General features: G+C 46.3%; 2 protein-coding genes across 2 annotated transcripts in view; both read right to left on the reverse strand.

Moving 5' to 3' along the window:
- Positions 1-197: 197 nt before the first annotated feature.
- Positions 198-5,098, reverse strand: LOC121688137 (V-set and immunoglobulin domain-containing protein 2-like). Its single transcript, XM_042067525.1, has 7 exons — positions 5,022-5,098; positions 4,155-4,315; positions 3,373-3,577; positions 2,915-3,067; positions 2,040-2,159; positions 1,646-1,781; positions 198-748 (listed from the first exon to the last, which is right to left on the reverse strand). The coding sequence occupies exons 1-7, from the start codon at positions 5,071-5,073 to the stop codon at positions 622-624; spliced, it is 954 nt and encodes a 317-aa protein (XP_041923459.1). The 5' UTR covers positions 5,074-5,098; the 3' UTR covers positions 198-621.
- A 2,002-nt stretch (positions 5,099-7,100) lies between these two features.
- esamb (endothelial cell adhesion molecule b) overlaps positions 7,101-24,006 on the reverse strand; it is a 57,888-nt gene continuing 40,982 nt past the window's right edge. The window contains 7 exon segments of the mRNA XM_042068711.1: positions 7,101-8,781; positions 9,057-9,186; positions 9,519-9,641; positions 14,993-15,148; positions 17,019-17,172; positions 17,174-17,221; positions 20,615-20,760. Of these exon segments, the coding sequence (XP_041924645.1) occupies positions 7,689-8,781; positions 9,057-9,186; positions 9,519-9,641; positions 14,993-15,148; positions 17,019-17,172; positions 17,174-17,221; positions 20,615-20,760 (1,850 nt within the window). The 3' untranslated portion in view covers positions 7,101-7,688.

The following is a 24,006-nucleotide window of genomic DNA, read 5'->3' on the forward strand; positions in this document are numbered from 1 at the left end:
TGTGGACCGTGGAAGTGAAACTCGCAAAGACAGCAAAAGATCACTGCAGAGAACATGGACCTGGCTCCAACACAGTGATGAATCAGACATAGGATCAGACAATATATCTGCGCGTGAATTGTGTGTGTGTGTGTGTGTGTGAGAGAGTGACCACACTTAGCAGACTGCTTTCTATGGCTCCATCTGTGTGTGCAGGTAGTGGTGTTCACACTCACTCAGGCTGGTGCAGATAAGAGAAAATATAGCAGCACTCAGTGAAGCATCCTCCAGTACACAATCAAATGTGTGTGTGCGTACTGCACCAGACAGCTAAATGATGTGTGTGTGTATACTATGTTAGATAGTTGAATGATGTAGTTCATGTCAAATGCTCTACTGGGGTTTGGGGTTGGTTGAATAAGAAACGGGAGTGCTCAGGTTATGTGACCTTTTAATTTGAAAATATAACAAACAGTATATAATGAAAACAGCAATAAAGTATCACTCATCAATACCAGTAAGGAGACAGTTTCAGTGATAAAAACAGTTGTGGAAATATAAACTGCTACACAAACAGAAGACAGAAGTAAAACCCTCTTTAGATGAGCCAGGCCTGTGGATGTGGTGTGTGTGATTTGACTCCTACACCAGTGGACTGAACTGAGACCCTTTCAGCCCGGGAGGGTCCTTGCTGTCCTGAGGGAGTTTGGAGCGGGGGGACTCTGAGGTGCCCGTCAGGTAGACCTCAGCAGGGTCCCCGTTCACCTGCCTGGACACACACAAACACACACATCACACAGACACATAACAAACACTAGCTTAGATGCACTCTAGATGGGCTAGTTCAATGGATGGGATTTTGTCCTGAAACCATTTTCAATTTCTTTTTTTTTATAGATCAATATTTATTATTAAGTTGCTGATATTATTTGTGGCAATACTTTAATCCTTCAGGGTGAGGGGACTTCAAATCCCTGGCCATCTACAGTAGTAGTGAAGTAGAATTCATATACTAATAAGTAATAAGGCATTTAGGCATCTATATTGTCTCAGCTCTGGCTGTGGGATTTCTTCCAAATCCTCGGTCAGCCCTCCTGAATCGCCTTTTAGAGGAACTAAATAGTCCAAAAGCCTATAGGGTTAATCCTGTAGGTTAAGTGCTGTGCAGAAGCTTTTTTCCATAGAATGTTTTGCTATTTCAGATGTGCCCTGCTTTGACGCATCTAGTTAGACGCTGCATTCCAGGCAACTCGGCAACTTTACAGAAACACCACGGAAGAATGCATATCTATGCCCCTTGGTGTCATATGGAAGGCCTTTTAGAGACTTGAATATTGACGCCATGGGGCATTGATATGAAGGTGGTACCCAGTTAGTCCAAAATACTATAAGGATCATGATGCTAGTCAATCAACAATGTTACATAATGTAATATCAAGCATTCCAGGTGCACATTGGCAATATCAGAGAATTCCATGAAGCATCAGACTGAGTTTGAAGCTGTTATTTTAAGGTAAAAGAACTGCATTGTATTGATTTAAAGTCAGGTAGATGAGTTTTAAAAGTGACTTTGAAATCTCAGCTTCTGAGTTTGTCTGGAATGCAATTAGAAAATTTCACGTTGTAAATATCCGACTTCTCGAGTTGTGAAGGAGAAGTGTGTCACCTCTGCCCGTTCTGCAGCTTGTTGGAGGACCGCCTCTTCCTCCTCCACAGGAAGCAGGCCACAAGAGCCCCCAGCAGCAAGAGGACGAGAAACACGCCCATCACGGCTCCACCAACCACACCGGCCGTGCCCACGTCTGGAAGACAGGGGGTTGGACTCAGAAATAGGATTTATAAACAGAGCTAATAAGGACACCAGACCTCAGGGTTACAAGCTTACACTGATGGACCAAGCACAAAGAATAACTCTGAACACTCACTGATGGACCAAGCATGAAGTGTGTCCTGTGACAGTGTGTGTATGGTGTGTTCTGTGAAAGTGTGTGTGTGTATGATCTTTGATGTTGTGTGTGTGTGTGTGTGTGTGTGTGTCTGGGGATTGTGATGATACTCACAGGACACAGAGATGGTCAGGCTGCAGGCGGTGCGGCCGTACTCATTGGAGGCGGTGCAGGTGTAGGTGCCAGCCAGGGAGATGGAGAGGTTACGCAGAACCAGGGAGCCGCTGATCTGGTCTGGCAAACACACACACAGACAGACACAGACACACACAACCATTTCAACCAACATTGACTATGCGGCCTTGACTATCAACAACACCAAACACACACACACACACACACACACACACACACACACACACACACACACACACACACACACAGCTATAACAACCAACAATAGAAGAAACACTTATACAGCCTTGACTGTCAACACCAACCATCTCTCACAACTTTCACAATTAGCTACACTAGAAACAATCACTCTCACAGACTTTAAAATTGCCAACGCAACTTGCATTATAAACCACAGTAGAAACAGAAATGTTCCTCATCAACAGCAGAGTCTCAGGCCCTGTGCCCTGTGAGGTTACTGCTGAGGACGTGAGCAAACACTGGGCTTTTGATTTGGCTAATCTGCTCCTGAGAGGAATGTCTGCCATGTTTACTCACTCACTGACTGGCAAACATACACGCCAGAGATAAGGTGTGATTGCTGGCTCTATATTAAGCTCTCTTATTTACCGATCCTAAGAGGCTTCAATGAGTTATAAGATGAGATATTGCCTTATGCATTAAAGCAGCACTCAGAAACCATGTGTTCTCTAACAAGAGAGAACACTTCCTGTGTTCTCTAACCGGTCTGTGTTTTCTTTATCTGCGTTGTGTGTTCTCTAACTGGTCTGTGTGTTCTCTCAGCAGGATTGTGTGTTCTCTAACCGGTCTGTATGTTCTCTAACCGGTCTGTATGTTCTCTAACCGGTCTGTACCTGTGACGGCGTTCTGCGGTAGGACCTGGTGGTTGGTTCGGCTCCAGGCGTAGATGGGTCGGGGGTTCCCTGTGGCACTCTGGCACTGCAGGGTGACGTCATTGCCCACGTAGGTCTTACCTGTCAGCTGGCACACTGGCCAAGAGGGCGGCGCTGCAGGGCAGAAGGGCAAGAAAAGAAGCCTGTAAAGAGCACCAAGTCTCTTAGACTGAAGGAGGTGGTATGCTCCTCCATGCACATTTGCGTGCGATGGGCGGGACCCAAAGCAGGACTATACCAGGCCTATGAGACAAACACACACACACACATACACACACCACGGCCTGCTCTCTGCTCCAGCATCTACCGAGCACAGTGAGGTTGATGATTCCCCGGCCGTTGTCAGACTTAAACACTTAAACACACACACACACACACACACACACACAAGGCGGCCCGCTCTCTGCTCCAGAACCTACTGAGCACAGTGAGGTTGATGAGGCCCCGGCCACTGTTGGTCCAGTCGCTGGGCGTTTTCACATCGCAGATGTAGATGCCCGCGTCTGACAGCCGAACCTTCTGGATCCTGAGCGAGGCCACGCCGTTGGACGGGGGATACTGGAGCAGGGACATCCTGCTGTCCCACAGCTGCTGCTTGTAGAGCTGCCCGTCGTAGTACAGCACCTGCAGAAAGGAGAGACTCGACATTCAACATGCACTTCATGGTCCCACAATGAAGGACATTAGTCTCTGGCTTCTACCCATGCTGAGTCCATACAGAAAACTTTGTGTAGAAATGTACGCACGTCTATAAAATTCAACAGGTGCCGGACATTAGCCAATACAAAAGAAAAAAGAAAAGATATCCGCACACTGTCTTAAATGCTGCCAGTTTAATGGTACAACGTTTCAACCAATCAGGTCTTCGCCAGGTACATAACTCAGGTCTTCGTATGTACCTGGCGAAGGACTGAGTGGTCGAAATGTTGTACCATTAAACTGGGAGCATGTAAGACAGTGTGCAGATATCTTTTCTTTTTTCTTTCATACAGAATATTTCCCACATAACTAACTAAAGAACAACAGGACAGACTAAGACGGCAAAAAAGCATATCTAACAACATTATACTAAAATAAATAAATACACTTATGTTAAATCTAAAAAACATCCTCAGCATCAGTTTTTCTCCATGTTGTTCCCACACACACACACACACACACACACACACACACACACACACACACACTCCTGTCTGCTCACGTCTTTAGCCTGAATGGCAGGGACTCCTGGGGGGGCGTAGCGCCACTCCAGGGTGAATTTGGGATCTCCTTTGGTGAGGTAGGTGCAGGAGAGCTCGGCGGCCTCTCCCTCCTGCACGTACACCGGGCTTTTCACTGAAGGTCCCGCCGACCAGCACACGCCTGCACAATAACACAACACACCGCACGGGTATAAACAACCCAAATAAACAACACACAACACAAATGTAAACAACTCAGCAGGTGTAAACAACCCAGCAGTGGTGTAGCGAACACAAGCAGTATATGACAGAAAAACATACAAATGCAAATACAAACTCAGTCACACATAAATTACATAATATATAAACACTACACAGATGTACACAAGACAACACCTACAAAAACCACAAAGATGGCAAATTGACTACATTAAAGAGCGTTTTTCTACTCATTAGAGCCCTCAAAACACTTTAAAAGTTCTTGCCTCACATTCCCCTATTCCCACGCACACACACACACTCCCACACACACTCCCACTCACACGCCCCAACACAACAGATACGCAAGAAAGAGCAGCACAGTTTCAAACACCTACATGTGACCAAGATATAGAAAAAATCACATAAATGACCAGGGGGGTATTCCAAGTATGTGGTTTAGTGAGAAACCTGGGTAAGTTAACTCTGAGTAAGTGGTAAACCTCCTACAACAAGAGCCCTGGCATTGTTTTGTAGGAGAATGAAGCCATACAGCTCTTCTATTAGGAGGTTTACCACCTACTCTGAGTTAACTCAACCAGGTTTGTCACTAAACCACGTACTTGGAATACCCCCCTGAACATTCAAGCAGGGTGGATTTGTATTTATCAACATGAAATTCAACTCACCTAACCATGAGCTGTAGATCCAGAGAGCGAGTACAACCCTGCTGAGCGCCATGTTGTGTCTGTATTCATGTGTGTGTGTGTGTGTGTGTATGTGTGCGTTACCCCAAACAGACGACAGATAAGGTCGTCTGCGTCGCTGACTGCCTTTGGAGAACAATAAACACACCAGTAGCTTAATCTCACCGGGTAAAGCACAGTAAGGAGTAGCTGGACACAGAGTAAACACGAAACAAAGAACCACCTGAAACCATCTCAAACCTGTGTTCTACACAGCATGTGGTCTCAAGTGGCTGGACCCAGAGTAGACATGGAACAGAGAACCACCTAGAACCTGTGTTCCACAGGCCCTTTAATGCTGTGGTCTAGAGTGGCAGGACCCAGAGTAAACACGCATCAGAGAACCGCCTAGAACCTGTGTTCTACAGCACCTTTAATGCTGTGGTCTAGATTAAAGACCACATGCATTTTCATGTAGCAAAATATGTCTGAATAATGAATTAATCAACATCTTTCTGATAAAGCATCAGTTATTCTGACAATGTTCCATTCCCCATTTCCTAAATATTTAGATCAAATGTATGTGTGGTTACTAGAACAACTGTGTATTTATGTCCAAAGGGACTAAGTGCTCTACTGGATTCTTTTGCAGGTGTGCAGTATAGGAATAGGAGTCACTCTTTCAAAAACTCAACTGCCCTCACAGGGAAGAAAGAAAGAAAGAAAGAAAGAAAGAAAGAAAGAAAGAAAGTAAGTAAGTAAGTAAGTAAGTAAGTATCTATCTATCTATCTATCTATCTATCTATCTAAGAGGGTTTAAACTAAAGAGATAGAATATCCAGAGTGTTTACTGATGTTCACCCACAATCAACCCTTTACTAGGACTGGGCTTGTTTACTCTAAGAGTTCTCTACACTCTCACTGCAGAGAACTGGGGGCAGCCGTGGCCCACTGGTTAGCACTCTGGACTCTGGAGGGTTGCCGGTTCGTGCCCCGACCAGTGGGCCGCGGCTGAAGTGCCCTTGAGCAAGGCACCTAACCCTTCACTGCTCCCCGAGCGCTGCTGTTGAAGCAGGCAGCTCACTGCACTGGATTAGTGTGTGCTTCACCTCACTGTGTGTTCACTGTGCTGTTTGTGTTTCACTAATTCACCGATTGGGTTAAATGCAGAGACCAAATTTCCCTCATGGGATCAAAAAAGTATATATACTTATACTTAACTCCCAGAAGATGCTCCTATCTCTCAGTACTAAATTCCTGGACGCCACGAGATGCTCATACGCCTACACGCATGCAGAGAGGACTGGCTCTCCTTGGTCAGTTTGTTCTTTTGACCCATGGACTTTTGATACCTACAGCATTCTAGGAAGCACTCCACACACTACACTCCATGTCCATGAATGTCGGTTGCCATGGTAGACAGAAGCTCTCAAGGCTGGGCACTAGTTGTTTTCATGACCCTTCGCAATGGCAACCCTCAGTCAAAGGGCAGAGGTCTTGTTTGGGTCACTGTTCATGTTTTCCATAAAATAATATTTGAAATGAGACTGAATAGGAAAAATAGACAGAATAGGAAACATAGTCATCAACCAGGCAAGGAATAATATAATAAATAATTATAATAAAATAATTACAGTAAGTTTGACCTTCTAACTTTTAGCATTTGTTACAAAACAAGGAGATTTCCAAGGATACACACACACAGGAGTCTGTTTACCTACCCTGTTTTACATTGCCTTTACATTGCTTTACACACACACACACACACACAGAGGTCATCATCAAACTGCACCTCAGCCCTGATATGGCTCCTGGGCCGAGTCTGATGGGGATCTAGCTGTGATGGGGACCTGCTGTGAAAACGCTGAACAGTCTGCCCTGGCTCAATAACCTTGTCTTCTCCATCTTCTCCACCTGCTTCTTGCTCTATGCGCACACACACGCGCGCTCCTCTCTGCCTGATTGTGGCTCTATACTGGCAGAAATTCAGCCCCCCCCCCCCCCCCCACACACACACACACACACGCTCCTCTCTGCCTGATTGTGGCTCTATACTGGCAGAAAAACAGAAAAACAGATTCAGGGCCTGAACTCCAGTCCATGACTTTAATGGAACCCAACAGCACTTAGAGCAGTAACATTCTTCATAGTGCATTTGTCAACGTAACACACTCTTCTCACGGTAGCACACTCTTCAATGCCGAACCAAACCGATCCACAACACACAACACTACCGCGCAACAAACAGAATAGAAATTAAACAGTACTGTACACTCTGTAGAAAGATGCTGCAACAGAGGTCGGAGAGATACAGTGTACAGACACAGTAGCTATCATGTTTAAATCATTTTAAATAAAAAAAGTAACTCAAAGCACAGAAGGTCATTACGATTCTCCCTTGACCTCAGGATTGTCCAGTGAGGTGTGTGGTCAAACAACAGGGTCCATTCAGCTCATTTTCAAAATCATATTATTCTTTTCCTCCTCTCCTCTTCTCCTCCTCTTTCTCTTCTCCTTCGGGCAGTCGCAAGTTGAGGGGTCAAGATCAGCACGTCACACCGCACTTAGATCTGGTCCGGTTCTGTAGCCCCCTGGTTCCAATGTCTGACAGCCCAGTCCTATCCAGTGGACTGCGCAAACCCTGCCGTCACCTTTAGTGGACTTGTGGTGCTACACCAGAGAACCCGCCTGGCTCTGGGAGGGAACCATAACGGGGACTGCCCCCACTCGGGAGAGTGTTGCTATGGTGACGACTGACGGCAGGGTTTGCGATTGTGGATGTGTTGTCTGAGGTGCGGCCTGTGGCTCGGCCCCATCAGTCCTGTGAAGGGAGTCTGGGGTGGGGCTGGGCACACTGATTGGACGAGGGCTGGATACATGGACCGGGCCATTAGCACTGATTGGTCGGGGGCTAGATGCGTGGATGGGACCGTTAGCAGTGATTGGTTGAGGGCTGGTTGTATAGATTTGACTGTTCACACTGATTGGTCGGGGACTGGGGGTGTGGACGGGACCGTTAGCAGTGATTGGTTGAGGGCTGGTTGTATAGATTTGACTGTTCACACTGATTGGTCGGGGACTGGGGGTGTGGACGGGACCGTTAGCAGTGATTGGTCTGGGACTGGTTGTGTAGACAGGACCATTAACAGTGATTGGTCGGGGGCTGGATGAGTGAACAGGACCATTAGCAATGATTTGTCGAGGACTGGATGTGTGGACGGGACCGTTAGCAGTGATTGGTCGGGGGCTGGCAGTATGAACGGGACCGTTAGCAGTGATTGGATGACCGCTTAGGGGCTGGTCAGCCACACTAGTGCGCCGCATTTGATTGGCTGGGCCATTGGCAGTGATGTGGCGTGAGCTGCTAGCACTGGCAGGGCGGGGAGTGTGTGGGAGAGTGTGTGCGTGTGGGTGTGTGCCCCGTGAGGGTTGGGGGTGCCCCAGAGGCGGAGAGCTGTGGGAGGGCAGGGGCGAGCCGCTGATGTTGTACCCAGGCAGGCCGTGCAGCGGGTTGGGCTGGCCTGGTCGCAGGCGGTAGCCGGCTAGTGCGGCGGGGTCGGAGGGCAGCTCTCGGGGTGGTGCGTAGCTGTAATGATTGCCGGGGGGCTGCTGAAGGTGGTGGTTATGGTGGTGCAACTGGTCCAGAGACTCGTGCGGCGGAGGACTCGTGGCGATGGACGACAGCGTGCCATTTTTGGAGATGATGTCCGAGCCCGTGCCACTCTTGGCCCAGGAGACCCGCTTAGGAGCCTGGGCATCTTCTCTGCAGGTGGAGTGAGAGAGGGGACTTATTTAAACAACAATAATTATTATTAATCATCCTTTATTATAATGCAATATAACATAATATTTTTTTAAATGAAAAGCTAATCAATCGCAATCGAGCCTCATTCACTTTCAGAGACTGTACTAAGCTCAGCTCTACAGCTAGAATGAAGACCATGGTATCAAAATAAAAAATATAATATGTATAACAACAATTCCTCTTTTTATTATTATTATTATTATTATCTTAGGCTGCAATGCAGTTGGTCTCACTTGATCTCATTGGCTATCTCTTCCTCGGTGTCCCGCCTTCTTCGAAGGATGAAGACAAGGAAGAGGACGATGGCTACCAGCCCGACGACTGATCCCACGGCTGCGCCCGCGATCACACTGGCACTGGTGGCTACAGAGACAACACAGGGTCAGAGCGCGCGCGCACACACACACACACACACACACACACACGCACACACACACACGCACACAATGTGCACACACACACACGCACGCACGCACAACCACACACACACACAATGTGCACACACACACACACACACACATGCACACACGCACACACACACACAATGTGCCCACACACACGCACACACACAATGTGCACACACACACACACACACACACACACACACACACACACACACACAGTGCACACAGTGCGCGCACACACACACACACACACACACACACACAGGCCAAGGCTGAGCAGATGCTACTCACGGGCAGACACTTCCAGGTTGATGAAGCAGCTCTCTGCTCCGGCAGTGTTGCTGGCACGGCACACATATTTCCCAGACATGCTCTTGGTGAGGTTATTCAGCCGCAGGGTGCCCTGCCGCTCATCTGAAAACACACACAGCTCAGAGTAGGCACACTAAACCACACACACACACATACATAGGAACATACACACACACATGCATGCTCACTCACACACACACACACACACACACAGACACAGACGCATGCACCCACGCACACACAGACACCCACACATGCACCCAGGCACACACACACACACACAGACAACCACGCATGCACCCCCCCCACACACACACATGGACGCACACACACACACACACACACACATCAGCACCAGGGTTTTGTGAATGTATGTATGGTGGTCATGAAGTGGAGTAGAGCCAAAAGCACACGCTTACAGAAGCTACACCACTTCACACAAATCCCCCCCCAATGCTGTACATGGGGGAATTATACAGGAAGAGGATTTCTTTACGGATGTTCCAAAAGAAACACATACAGCAAGAACACATGAACGTTTCGCTGGGTTAGAGCAAACATATAGAGCGACCTTATGATAAGAAGTATGCCTGGCCCAATTAACAGATATGTATAAAAAAAAAAAAGAAATTGATGAAACCGAGATGAATTGGACGAAATGGATGGAACAAAGGCGACATTGACGAAAGAGGCCAGTCCTGCTTTGCTCCCGTCTCTTCTCTTTTCTGCTTTGTTTGTTTCTTTTTTTGTTACTGTTGTGATTGAAATGCTGGCAAGCGTCTGAGTTGGATATTACTCATTCTACGCCATCTGCTGCCCTGGTCAGAGGCCTCGCCCTCTGGGACTCTCTCTCTCATACAAAACACACACACTATCTCTCATATGCGTGAGTGTGTGAGCACACACACACACACTCACATACATATGCATCCACTCACTCATCCCCACACATGAACTCACATACAAAAATCTTTGTACACAAAAACACACACACACACACACGCACACACAGTGCTATTGATGATACAGGAGAGGCCAGTTATAAGTAATGCTGGACTCTACCTAGTAGCCCACACCTTTCCTGCTTTGTGGTATGTTTAAGTTTTGCGCTTTTATGTTTAGCTACATGACACGTGTCTCCTCACGTCAATACTGAGCTCAGATCAAAGCGGGCCGAGAGCTGGCGAAGAAGATTAGTGTCCCGACCTGAGGCAAGGTGAAAAGGAGACCGGCCGCAGAATAGCACTAGTCGCACTGACATTGACATTGGCTGGAATGCTGCACTCACAACATTGTTTGGTGCATAGCATAAACATCAATACAGTTTCCAACAGACATGGAACACATCCACAAAGACCAAAAAAAAAAACATTAAAAAAAAAAACATTAAAAAAAATACTCCAGGCTTTTCAAAAAGTACTTAACGACACGGGTCGTGGATTAAATCTAAACTAGGTTAAAAAACAAAATTATAGCATCTGAGAGAAATAAGCTCTGAAAGAGAAAGTTTCCATTTAATTCTGGGGTGAGGATTTAGCAGATTAGGATAGAGTAGTTGTGTATGCAGATGTGCTGTTGAAACATGAAACATAAACGCCAGATATGACAGTGGGGAGGGGCTGGGGGGGGGGGGGGGGGTACTACCCGAGAAGGGAGCTAAAACTACCCCAGAAGGGAGCTAATTCTGGGGTCATCTGGCCCTGACTTGGCCAGCTTTCTATAGCTTTTATGGGACATAGGCTAATAACAGCACTCGACTACACCACACGCTACAGGCATTAACATTCACATGGATGTCTAAGGGAGTGTTGACTGGTGGGGCCACTACTGCAGTGTGTGCCCCAGTACAGTCGCCAGTTGAGCCAGACCAAAACAAAACAGAAATGTGAAATCCCCCTCAAAGATCTAGATCTAGAAATAGAGATATGCAAACAGAGGAACAGTACACCTGCGCTCACCAGCATCCCCTAATGGTCAAAATGAACCTTTTATTTTAGTTTACAACACTGGTAATGAGAACACTATTCACAGTGTTGAAGGAGGCTGTTAGGATGCAGATTGTGAGAATATCATCTTTATCATCTGATTATCCCTTCAGATTGCACAATAAAAGATTCTAAAATTACGTTATCCAATGCCCCAAATATTCAAATATATAGATGTTCTTCAAATATTTAAAATATTCTAGAACATTCCCTTTGCAACATTCTAATCATGTGTCTGTCTGTCTGTGTGTGTGTCTTTCTGTCTGTGTGTGTGTCTGTGTCTGCTCTTCCCTGCAGTGAGGCTCAAGAGGGCTGGGCTGGGCTGAGAGGTAACTGTGGTTAAAGGGGCACTGGGGATTTGCCCCAGAGGGCGGAGATGGGGAGGGTGGGGGTGAATCCCTTACCCAGGTAGCCCAGCACCAGCAGGGGCTGCGGGCAGGACCTCCAGGCTGGGGGTGTGACGGAGCGATGGGGCGGAGCACAGAGCAGCAGATAAGGACAGGTGAGCAGAGGGAACAAGTCAAGTTCAACTCCATCACACACACACACATTCATTCATTCATACACACACACACACACACACACACACACACACACACACACACACACACACAAACTCACTCACTCACACACACACACATTCATTCATTCATACACACACACATACACACACACTCACTCACTCACTCACTCACTCACTCACTCACTCACTCACTCACTCATTCACTCATTCACTCACTCATTCACTCACTCATTCACACACACACACACACACACACACACACACTCACTCATTCATTCATTCTCACACACACACACACACACACACTCACTCACTCACACACACATTTTGCATATTTAGTATGGAGTGATGGGGTTTGAGTGACATGTTTCAAAATGTGTGTGACATGCAAAGATTTTGTGTGTGAGCAGTTGAAAAAAAAAAAGTATGTTCCCTTATAGACAACCTCAGGTTTGTGTTCACATTTAAAGGAATGATGAAAACAACCTAGGGGCTATTTATGGATGATAACAATTTCAAACCTTGCAAAAATATGTTAATGGGAGTAGTTTTGAACTAGGCCGCTTTTTGCATTCCTTTAATGGATTAACACCAGTACAGAGTAGTTTTACACATGCACTATAGGCTGTCCTGTGGGCCTGTGTACGGAGAAAAACGGTTTAGTATGATGTGTAGTCTAATAGAGGGCCTCTCCCAGAGGGTCTCAAGCAGCCAAGGGCTCCTGACAAACATGGAAGGCCGTTTATATACAACAAATAGTAGACACTTCCTTAGGAGTTTATATCTAAGAAATATGGAGGACACTTTCTTAGAAGTTTATGTCTCAGAAACATGGAAGACTTTTCCTGAGCAGTTTATATCTATAGGAGTGGTGGTAGTGTAGTGGTTAAGGCGGTGAGCTAGCGTACAGTAGCCTGAAAAGCTGTGGGATCAATTCCCGCCTTCCACCGTTGAGCAAGGCACTTGACCCCAAGATGCTCCGGGGACAATGTACCGGTAATCTCTTATAATACAGTTGACATATGTAAGTCACTTTGGATAACAGTATGCTGCTAAATGAATAAATGTAATGTAAATACCTGAGAAACATGGAAGATTTTTCCTTAGGAGTTTATATCTGAGAAACATGTAAGATTTTTTCTTAGTAGTTTATATCTGAGAAATATGGAAGACTAGAGGAGTATATCTGTGCTTGAACTCAAATTTAAGGGAGTTTTCCAGGCATGGGACGCGTGTCTGGCATGGAGATTGGCAAAAGGTTTATGCCAGCCAATCAGCTTTGAGCCTGCTGCCGTTTAGGGCACAGCTGGCACCACTGTGGCCTCTGACACGCCAGCTGATCAGTCAAGCCACACACACACACACACACGACTGAGGAGCCACTGGACATCACAATCACACACACACACAGCCACACACACACACACACACACACACTGCTGTCTGAAGAGAAAGATTTATGCCTCTTTATTAAGCATCTCATCTGATCAGAGTGAGGCAGATGAGAACCAGACGGGGGGAGGGAGGGGGGCAAATAGAGAGAGAAAGAGGGGGCAAATAGAGAGAGAAAGAGGGGGCAAAAAGAGGCACAAGAGTCACATCTGTATCTTCAATATCTTCCAGCTGTCTTTCATTCCTGCACTACACCCCATCTCTGTGTCTGTGTCCATTACTCCTCTCTCTCTCTCTCTCTCTCTCTCTCTCTCTCTCTCTCTCTCTGTGGGGAGTGTGTGTGTGTGCGACTCCCTGCCTGTCCTTTAATGCTCCAGGAGCACTGGAGTCCTGAAGACTCACTCTCTCCTCCAACACCTCAGGTCTAACGGACTATTCACTGACCTGCTTAGCTCAACACTCACCACCACCACATGTACAGCAACAGCAAATCCAAGTTTAAAGGTGCTCTAAGCGATGTTGGGTAACGTCACTTCTGTTGACGTTCAAACAAAACAGAGAGCTAGCTCGCCCCTCCCTCTCATGCAACTGAAACTCTCCTGAACACGCATCTTGTCGGAGATTGGCTTGGAATAGTTTGTTATGTTTCATGGTCCAAGCTGGACCAGGCTGTTTTTGTTGCCATTTTTAGAGCCTGGGCTGTTTTTTTTAGTGTCAGGGCACAGGCAGCTAGCGGATGGTGAGTAGATTTTTGCTGTATGTGACAAAAATGTTTTAGCTTAGAAACCTTGTGACATCACTTAGAGCACCTTTAACTAAGGTTAACACCGCCGCTGCCTACTTCAGTTGCATGCTACAGTGAGGATTATATGACTATATTCTTTTACCTTTGTTTTCATTACAATTTCATTTCAGTTTTTGGAAGTGATGGAGGGAATGAGTAGATGAATGAATTATTGAATGACCAAAAAAAAAAAAAACATCTTCTGAAAATGCTTCATAATCTGAAGAGGAGAGCAAAGAAAAAAGAGATGCGTCAAGTCTGAAGTCTGAGGTCATTTCCCTGTCTGAGGTCATTTCCCTGTCTGTCTCTCTCGCCACCTCTCTCTCCCATTTTGTTCCCGGTCATCTCTTCACTGTCTTGTCTAGTAAACACTGAAAAGCCCGAATATATAATAAAGAAGGATACAGACAGAGGGAGTGAGAGAGAGAGAGAGAGAGAGAGAGATAGGAGAGAATAAGAGAGTGAGAGAAAGAAAGAGAGAGGGGAGAGAGAGAGAGACAGAGAGGGGAGTGAGAGAGAGAGGAGAGTGAATAAGAGTGAGAGAGAGATAGAGAGAGGGGAAAGAGAGGGACAGAGAGAGGGGAGAGAGAGAGAGAGAGTGAGAGAGAGAGATACAGGGAGGTGACATGGATGAGGGGTAACATGGAGAAACGAGAGTGAAAGGAGATGAAATGAGAAACAAATGAGCGCTATTGAGACATGAGTGAGACGGAAGACAGAAGTCAGACGTGAGATGTGAGAGGGCTGAGAGGGCTGAGTGGGCACTCACTCTGCATGGGGGAGAAGTAGACTTCAGACACTGGGGCCACTCTGGTCCACTTGTACTGCGGCGTCGGCTTCCCCTCGCCCGACTTGCAGCGCAGCGTGACGTTCCCCTTCAGCACCGCCCGACCGGTCACGGAGCACACTGGAGGAGATGGTGGCACTGGGGTAAAACACAACACACACACACACACACACGTCATTCACCAGAGCTCCTCTCTAGTGTTGGTTGCCTTTGTGTGTATTTATAGGTTTTCTTGTGTGCATATAGATGTGTGTGGGTTTATGTGTACAGTTAAGAACAAATTATTCATACCCCTGGCAAATTTTGATTTCATTGATTTTCTTTTGACCATGATTTGTTGTGACTGAAAATGACACTGCCACATGGCTAAAGGTTGTAAGACAATGTGATAGAAACATGGAATAAAAAAAGAAGCGTTTTATCTTTTTTAACATTGTTATGAAAAATGGCATGTCCAAAATTATTCATACCCTTTTTAAATAATCAGTGGAAACATCTTTATTTGCATTCACAGCTCCCAAAATGGTTCTTTAAATACCTACCAAGCCTCTAGACCGCAGAGTCTAGACCGCACCTTTTTAGCAGCAATCCGGGTTGTGAGGCAGGAACGATTTTTTGCCATTACACCTTTTTTGATGGATTGAGGTCTGGACTCTGTCTGGGCCACTCTAACATGTTGATATTGTTCTCTGTTAACCATTTCTTGCCTTGTTTGTTTGTTTGTATGTTTTGGATCATTGTGTGGTTTAATGGTCCAATGTATTGGGGTAGGTCTCTCAACACACTGCCTGATCTTTTCCTCCAGAATCTTAATGTAGCGCGCCTTGTTTTAGTGTTACCGTTTACTTTGAGAAGGTCACCAGGTCCCCCTGGTTGAAAAACATCCAAAAAGAATAATTTTCTCACCCCCACACTTGAAATAGACATGGCGTCATTGGGGTTTAATGCTACTTTTTTATGACAATCTTAGGCCATGTCCCTGGGTCAAAAATAAATCCAGCAAAAGCTGAATTCTTTGCCCAGGTGTGCCCTTATAAAGGTTAAGCGGAGTTGTGCATGTTTGGAGAAGTGTCATCCATGATCAGCATCCATGATGAACAAGTGGTCCATTTTGGGATGGGGTGAAAATTTCAACCACCAAAACACCATACCCACAGGGGAGAAAAGCTATAGAAATGTATCAGTTTTGGGTGTTTCTCAGACATTGGGGCCTGGTGACCTTTCTAAAGGTAAATGGTAACACTAAAACAAGGGGCTACATTAAGAATTTTTTAGGAAAAAATCAGGCCGTCTGCCAAGAGACCTGCCCCCAGAGGCAGCATTGGATCATTAAACTAACCTAGAAATCTAGACGCACCCTAGCGGCAGCAAATGTAATTTTAGTCTAGCAACTCTCCGTTGGCTTGCGAGCTGGAAAAACCAAACTTTGGTCAGGCCAATCACATCGTGTATTGAGTCAGTGGACATTTTAGAGTGGCCCAGCCAGAGTCCAGACCTCAATCTGTCAAAAAGTGAGCACAAGGCCAGAGTGATGGCAAATAATCGATCCTGCCTCAAAACCTGGATTGCTGCTAAACAGGTGCAGTCTAGAATCATTGTAGAAACATGGAGAGGCTTGGTAGGTATTTTTTGAGCCATTTTGAGAGCTCTGTTGGCAAATAAAGATGTTTCCATTGAATATTTAAAAAGGGTCTAAATAATTTTGGACACCATTTTTCACAACTTTTTTAAAAAAAAGATGAAAACTCTTATTTTTCTGATTCCATGTTTCTACCACATTGTCTAGCCACCTTTGGCATGTGGCAGTGTCATTTTCAGTCAGAACAAACATTGATAAAGAGAAAGTCAACATGAAATCAATATTTGCGGGTATGAATAATTTTGTTCTTAACTGTATGTATAGATCTGTGTGTGTGTGTGTGTGTGTGTGTGTGTGTGTGTGTGTGTGTGTGTGTGTGTTTGCATAATGTGCTTTTATGTGTGTGTTTGTGTGTGTGTGCCCCCCTACCCTTGACGTTGAGCCGGAGCTCCCCTGAGAGGCCAGGTGCTCCTGGGATGAGCACGTTGCAGAGGTAGCGTCCTGTGTCAGACTCCTGCGTGTTGTTGATGTAGATGGACAGGTTGGTGGAGGGCATAGGCATGGCGAAGCCCACACGCTTACTTACCGAACTCAGGGCTGATGCCAATCTGCCCCGACGTGAACGTGATTATCTGCACAGAGGGCGGGGAACCATCAGTCAGAGCGCTCCACACACACATAGGCAAAAAGAAAGCCCGATTCACATACAGCACACTCAGCATGCCTATCAATGGATGAGAACACACACACACACACGCACTCGCACACACACTCGCACGCACTCACGCACACACGCACGCACTCACACACACACTCACACACACACTCACACACACACACACAGCCTGTGTAACTCGCTGTAACAGAGCTTGCATGCTTTTGAGAGCCTGGGTAACTAACAGAGCTTGCATGTGTTTGGGAGCCTAGGTAACTCTAGCAGAGCTACTGTAGCATGCTTTTGAGAGCCTGGGTAACTCTAGCAGAGTTAGATTCCTTTTGAGAGCCTGGGTAACTCTAGCAGAGCTACTGTAGCATGCTTTTGAGAGCCTGGGTAACTCTAGCAGAGCTACTGTAGCATGCTTTTGAGAGCCTGGGTAACTCTAGCAGAGCTACTGTAGCATGCTTTTGAGAGCCTGGGTAACTCTAGCAGAGCTAGATTGCTTTTGAGAGCCTGGGTAACTCTAGCAGAGCTAGATTGCTTTTGAGAGCCTGGGTAACTCTAGCAGAGTTAGCGTGCGTTTGAGAGCCTGGGTAACTCTAACAAAGCCTGCATGCTTAATAACACTAATAATAATAAATATCCATTCAGAGCATTGTTAGTAATTAACAGAACCTTAACCCTTAAAGGAGTACCGTCACACTGGTGTGACGGGAATGTTGAGAAATGAAAATTCTAAAGAATATCTGGGTTCATTGAATTCAACATAGAATTTTAGAACCTTCAATTGTTGCGGAACTTAGAACGTTCAAAAACCTACTGTACACCTTTAAGGGTTAAAATCAATTCTATAGGAGACAGGGAGCCAGTTCAGCCAACATAGGGGTGATGTGCTCTCTCTTCTTGGTCTTAGTTAAAAGTCTAGCAGCAGAGTTCTGTTTGAGTTCCAATTTCTTTATATACTTTTATGGGAGACCAGTAAAAAGTGCACTGCAGTAGTCTAACCTACTAGTGATAATGCTGACGTATGATGTTTCCTAACGGAAGCTTATATAGGGGAAAAAGCAGAGGACCAAGACAGCTCCCTTGGGCTTGGGCCACATCGAAACATGACACAAAATCTCCTAGACTAACATAACAATCTCTACCAGTAATGCAGGTTTGAAACCAGTTTAAAACATTATAAGAGAGACCAACCCACTTTGCATAGCGGTTAATTAAAATGTTATGATCAATGGTGTGAAATGCTGCACTCAAATCTAGAAGAATAAGGATCGAAACTTTGTGTAAGTCAGTAGCAAGTCTGAGATCATTAACTATTTTTACTAGGGCTGTTTCTGTGCTGTGATTTGATCTAAAACCTCATTGGAATTTTTCAAGAATACTGTTTTTGTTGAGGAAGGTATTAAGCTGATTACAAACAAGTTTTTCAAGCACTTTGCTCGGGAAAGGTAGGTTTGATATAGGCCTGTAATTACTCAGGATAGCATGGTCAAGATTTGACTTTTTAAGTAAAGGTTTCATGACAGCTGTTTTTAAAGCAGTCTGAAATATAGCTGTTTCTAATGAGGTATTTATTATCTTGAGAATAAAAGGAAGCCAAGCTATCCAGAGCACATGTTGAGGAGATGTCTGAGTTAACATTTTGCTGAGCTCAGAGAGCTTTTGAGAGCTGGTGTAACTCTTACAGAGCTAGCATTCGTTTAAAAGCCAGAGCTTGGATGTGTTTGAGAGCCTGGGTAGCACATAACAGAGCTTGCATGTGTTTGAAAGCCAGAGCTTGGATGTGTTTGAGAGCCTGGGTAGCACATAACAGAGCTTGCATGCGTTTGAGAACCAGAGCTTGCATGCGTTTGAGAACCAGTGTAACTCCTAACAGAGCTTGCATGTGTTTGAGAGCCTGGGTAACTCCTAGCAGAGCTGGCATACATTTGAGAGCCTTTGCAACTCTTAACACAGCTGACATACATCTGAGAGTGGTCCGTGAGAGCCTGGGTAGCTCTAACAGAGTTAGCATGCGTTTGAGAGCCAGAGCTCTCATTTGTTTGAGAGCCTGGGTAACTCCTAGCAGAGCTAGCATTAATATGAGAGCCGGTGTAACTCCTAGCAGAGCTAGCATAGCACAGCACACACACACACACACACACACACACACACACACACACACACACACACACACACACACACACACACACACACACACACACCAATGGAGTGTAAGGGCAGATGGTATCATCATGAATGAAACATAGGTATGTTCATGGCACCAAATCTTGCAAATATGTTTGAGGCGAAAGGCATCTTGGCTCCTGGAGTGTGTGAGTGGTGCGATGCGATGCATAGATTAAGTGTATGAAGGAGCTAAATCCTCCTCCCATTGTAAAGATAATCTGCGTGTGCAGATGGGAAGGTTGGAAATTTCGGCTGATTTGTCTATTTGTCTGAGATAAGCTTGGAGGCAAAGGCAAGTAAAACTCCAAAGCTTCTGATAATCACCACATCAGATTAGTGCTCTGAAATGGAGACGAGACACACACACACACACACACACACACACACACACACACACACACACTGCAGTCAGCGAAGAGAAGCCCTGCGTCAGCATCGCCATTAACACACAAACCTTTTATGGAGTATTTACAAACATCACACACATAACAGTTGTTCTATTTACTAACACCACACAAACATACACACACACACCAGTTGTTGGGGGCTTAATGTGTTTCCGCAGCTTTTTATGGGTCTGTGGATTAAACGGTTGGGTGCATTAATAATTTCCACCATGCTGATCGCTGGCAGCATCGTCACACACACGTGTGTGTGTGTGTGTGTGTGTGTGTGTGTACAGTATGTGTGTGTGTGAGAGTGTGTGATGTCTGATGGCAGAGCACCTGAAGATTATCGACATGCACACAGACACACTCTCACCTACTGTACACACACCCACCCTGTTATGTCAGTCCATGACATACATGTGTTCTGGAAATCCAGTTCTCAGAAGATTGACACTCACTGGTTTAGTGGTGCTGGACTTTATTAATCTCACTCTGTGTGTGTGTGTGTGTTGTGTGTGTGTGTGTGTGTGTGTGTGTGTGTGTGTGTGTGTGTGTGTGTGTGTGTACGTGTGCGTGTGTGACCTGTGGGTATGTAATTAAAGTTGCTGCTGATTTTCACTCCTTTCTGGGGCACCAACCCCCAAGCCTCTTAGGGCTCCTCATTACAACACCAGTAAGAGCATTAACACACACACACACACACACCACAACCAACACCCCATTAGAAGCATTAAAGTCACACATACACCACAACCATCCCTCCCCCACACACCCGTAGAGTGGGGTGCTGCAGATGAGTGTCTGACCTGCTTGGAGTCGTTGGCCATGAAGTTCCAGATGACGGAGTTGCGGTCGATGCTGGATGTGGGGCTGTACCAGGCCTGCAGCAGTACCATCTGGCCCCGCGTCACCTCCAGCTCCCGCCGAGGCATCTCCACCCGCTGAGAATCACCTGCACACACACACACACACACACACTTATTTAAACACACACATCTTCACCCACTGAGAATCACCTGCACACACACACACACACACTTATACACAAAATCTCATCCACACGTTGAGAATCACCTGCACACACACATACACACTTAATAAAACACACACATCTCCACCCACTGAGAATAACCTGCACACACACATACACTTATTTAAACACACACATCTTCACCCACTGAGAATCACCTGCACACACACACACACACACACACTTATACACAAAATCTCATCCACACATTGAGAATCACCTGCACAAACACATACACACTTAATAAAACACACACATCTCCACCCGCTGAGAATAACCTGCACACACACATACACTTACTTAAACACACACACACACACATTTATTATTAACACACAAACGCCTTCATCACCTTCAGAGACACACACACAGTGATGACCATAACACACTCGCACACCTCCACCTGATAGGAATGACCTGCAGATGCAACACCACAGTTATTCACACACTCAAAAACATTTCCACCCACTGTAAATCACAGCAGAGACACACACACACTTACTAACACACTCTCTCACACACACACTCACTCTCTCTCTCTCCCACCCTCAATGGTCTCTCTCTCTCTCTCCCACCCTCAATGGTCTCTCTCTCTCTCTCTCTCTCTCTCTCTCTCTCTCTCTCTCTCAAAGTACTCGGTCAAAGTACATGTATTGGTACTGAACTATTTAGGTACAGGACATTAGGTTCAATACAGATGTGTACCAAATGTACCAAATGCAGTCTTCAACAGTTATCAACAATGGGCTTTTTGCTTGCTTTGCATGCGGACCATGTTTCAAATTTGAGTTCCCACACAAACATATTAAGTGGCAGAGCATATGTAAGTTTAGTCACTTAACGTCTAAAAACATTTAACATTTTTAGGTTAGCAGTATCTACAGGCTTACTGTACCGAAAATGAACACACAACCGTGACTTTAAAACTGAGGTACACACCAAACTGTGATTTTTGTGTACCGTTACACCCCTAACTCACACTCACACACACCTCCACACACTGGAAATCACCTGCAATGTACGAGTTACTCACACACATTCAAAGAGGTCATCTAAAGATACACACACATGCAATGTTATGTGCACACACACTTGCAAACCTCATATCTACCATATTCACACAAGTCAACAGCGTTATTCATGCATCATGGCACCTCCAAGACTACTTTCACACAGAAAAACAACACAATGTCTTCAATGTGAACACATCACAAACTCCACCAGTTATAAACTACACACACACACACACGGAGGTATTCACATTTGCAGACAGACACAGAACAAATCAGACAGGTATTGTCTGGTCTGGTTGGTCCAGTGTTAAACAGAACCAGAGCTAACAGCAGTCCGTGTGTTTGGCTGGTCCAGTGTTAAACAGAACCTGAGCTAACAGCAGCGGGCATGGTTATCTGGCCGCGTGTAAAACAGTCCCTCTGTAATCGGATGCCTGGAGCTGCCCTAATCCCACTCAACCCTGGCCGGCCCGGTGGATCTGGCAGCACGGGAGTCCTGCTGGGTCTCGGGGAGAGGACAGGGCAGAAGCATATGGATCTCGCCGGGAGATGGGATCACAGATGTAGCGACAAACGCCAATGCATTAATGGCACTGGATTAAATGGAGGTAAATGAAACTGGTCAAATATCCAGGTTCTCATCGCACCGCACAGGCACGAAGATGCTTACGCAACACACATACACACGGGCCGCTGTGGCTAAGCTCTGACTCCCTACTGGGGATTATCTGGTCGGTCCGAATCTCAAAGACAAACTCCAGCCTGGCACCTCTGCCCTCATGACCAACACTTCCTCCCCGATTACGCCCTCATCTCACACACACTCACACACTGGCTGTGCCAAGAGGGTTTTGCGGAATCGGCGCAAAGCCGGAGCTTTCCGGCCAAATCCCACAGAGGTGTCCAAACTCTCACACAAGCCAGCAACATCGAAAGCGGCAAGAGAAAGAGACACAGACTGATGTAGATAATTCATCACACAAAGAAATCATTCACTCATCAGCTATCCTCCAGTACCTGTCCCACCTCTCCTCATCTCTCCAGGAGCCCCGCAGAGCCAGCAGTACCAGGTGGCAGAGGTGTTTAAACACGTACACACACACACACACACACACACACACACACACACTAGCCAGCCAGCAGCGCACCAGAGAAAACAGGAGAGGAAAAAAATCACAAGCTAATGCAGCCAATTCGTCAAACAAAGTGACATTCCACTAATCAGTTGTCTTGGAGCTCCTGTCTCCCCAGAAACACCCACCCCTTCCTCAACCCTCCGGCAGGACGGGCAGTGCCACCCCATCCTCGAGTCCCAGTCTCAGCAGAACCACCCACTCCTCCTCGTCTCCCCTGGGCAGTGCCAATTGGGTCGGGCAGCGCCAGGTACCACGCTGGGCTCACTTACATGGCATGTAGTCCCCCGATCCGATCATCTGCAGCAGGATCACCTGATCCCAGCAGTCCGTGAGGTCCACTTCAGCCAGCGTGCCGGTTGGGATACACACGCTCACACACACACACACACACACACACACACACGTACACACAGTGTGGAGAGTCCAATGAGGTGCTCTCTCACACACAGAGTCCAGTGAAGCGGTCACGCTGACACACACACTTGTGGAGAAAAGAGTCCTGTGAAGCAGTCACACATACACACACACACACACACACACACACACACACACACACACAGGGAGGGAAGAGTCCAGTGAAACACTCAAACACACACACATGTGGTGATGAGAGTCCAGTGGAGAGCTCACACACACACACAGAGGCAGGATAGTCCAGTGAAGCGCTTGAAGGCAACTATGCAGCAGCTCTACTCTAAGCCAGCGACTCACTCGTCCCCTCACACACACCCGCAGGCGGAGAGCGCTTGAGCTCCACTGAGCAGCACTGTGATTCAGCTTCTCCGTCTTCCTGTCTCTGTGTGTGTGTGTGTGTGTGTTGGGGGTGGGGCGTGAGGAGAGGCGGAGACCACAGGGGGTGACACTTACTCAGATTGCAGCATTATACAGTACACAGCTGTGTGTGTGTATGTGTGTGTGTGACGTCAGGCACTTATATCTTATTTGCGGCTTAGTGATGCAGTGACTCTATGCTTTCTTATTGCCCAGGAGATCCTCTGACCCAAAAGCTCTTTGTCCGC

Source organism: Alosa sapidissima, chromosome 17 (genome assembly GCF_018492685.1).
Source record: "Alosa sapidissima isolate fAloSap1 chromosome 17, fAloSap1.pri, whole genome shotgun sequence".
Taxonomy (NCBI): Eukaryota; Metazoa; Chordata; class Actinopteri; order Clupeiformes; family Clupeidae; genus Alosa; species Alosa sapidissima.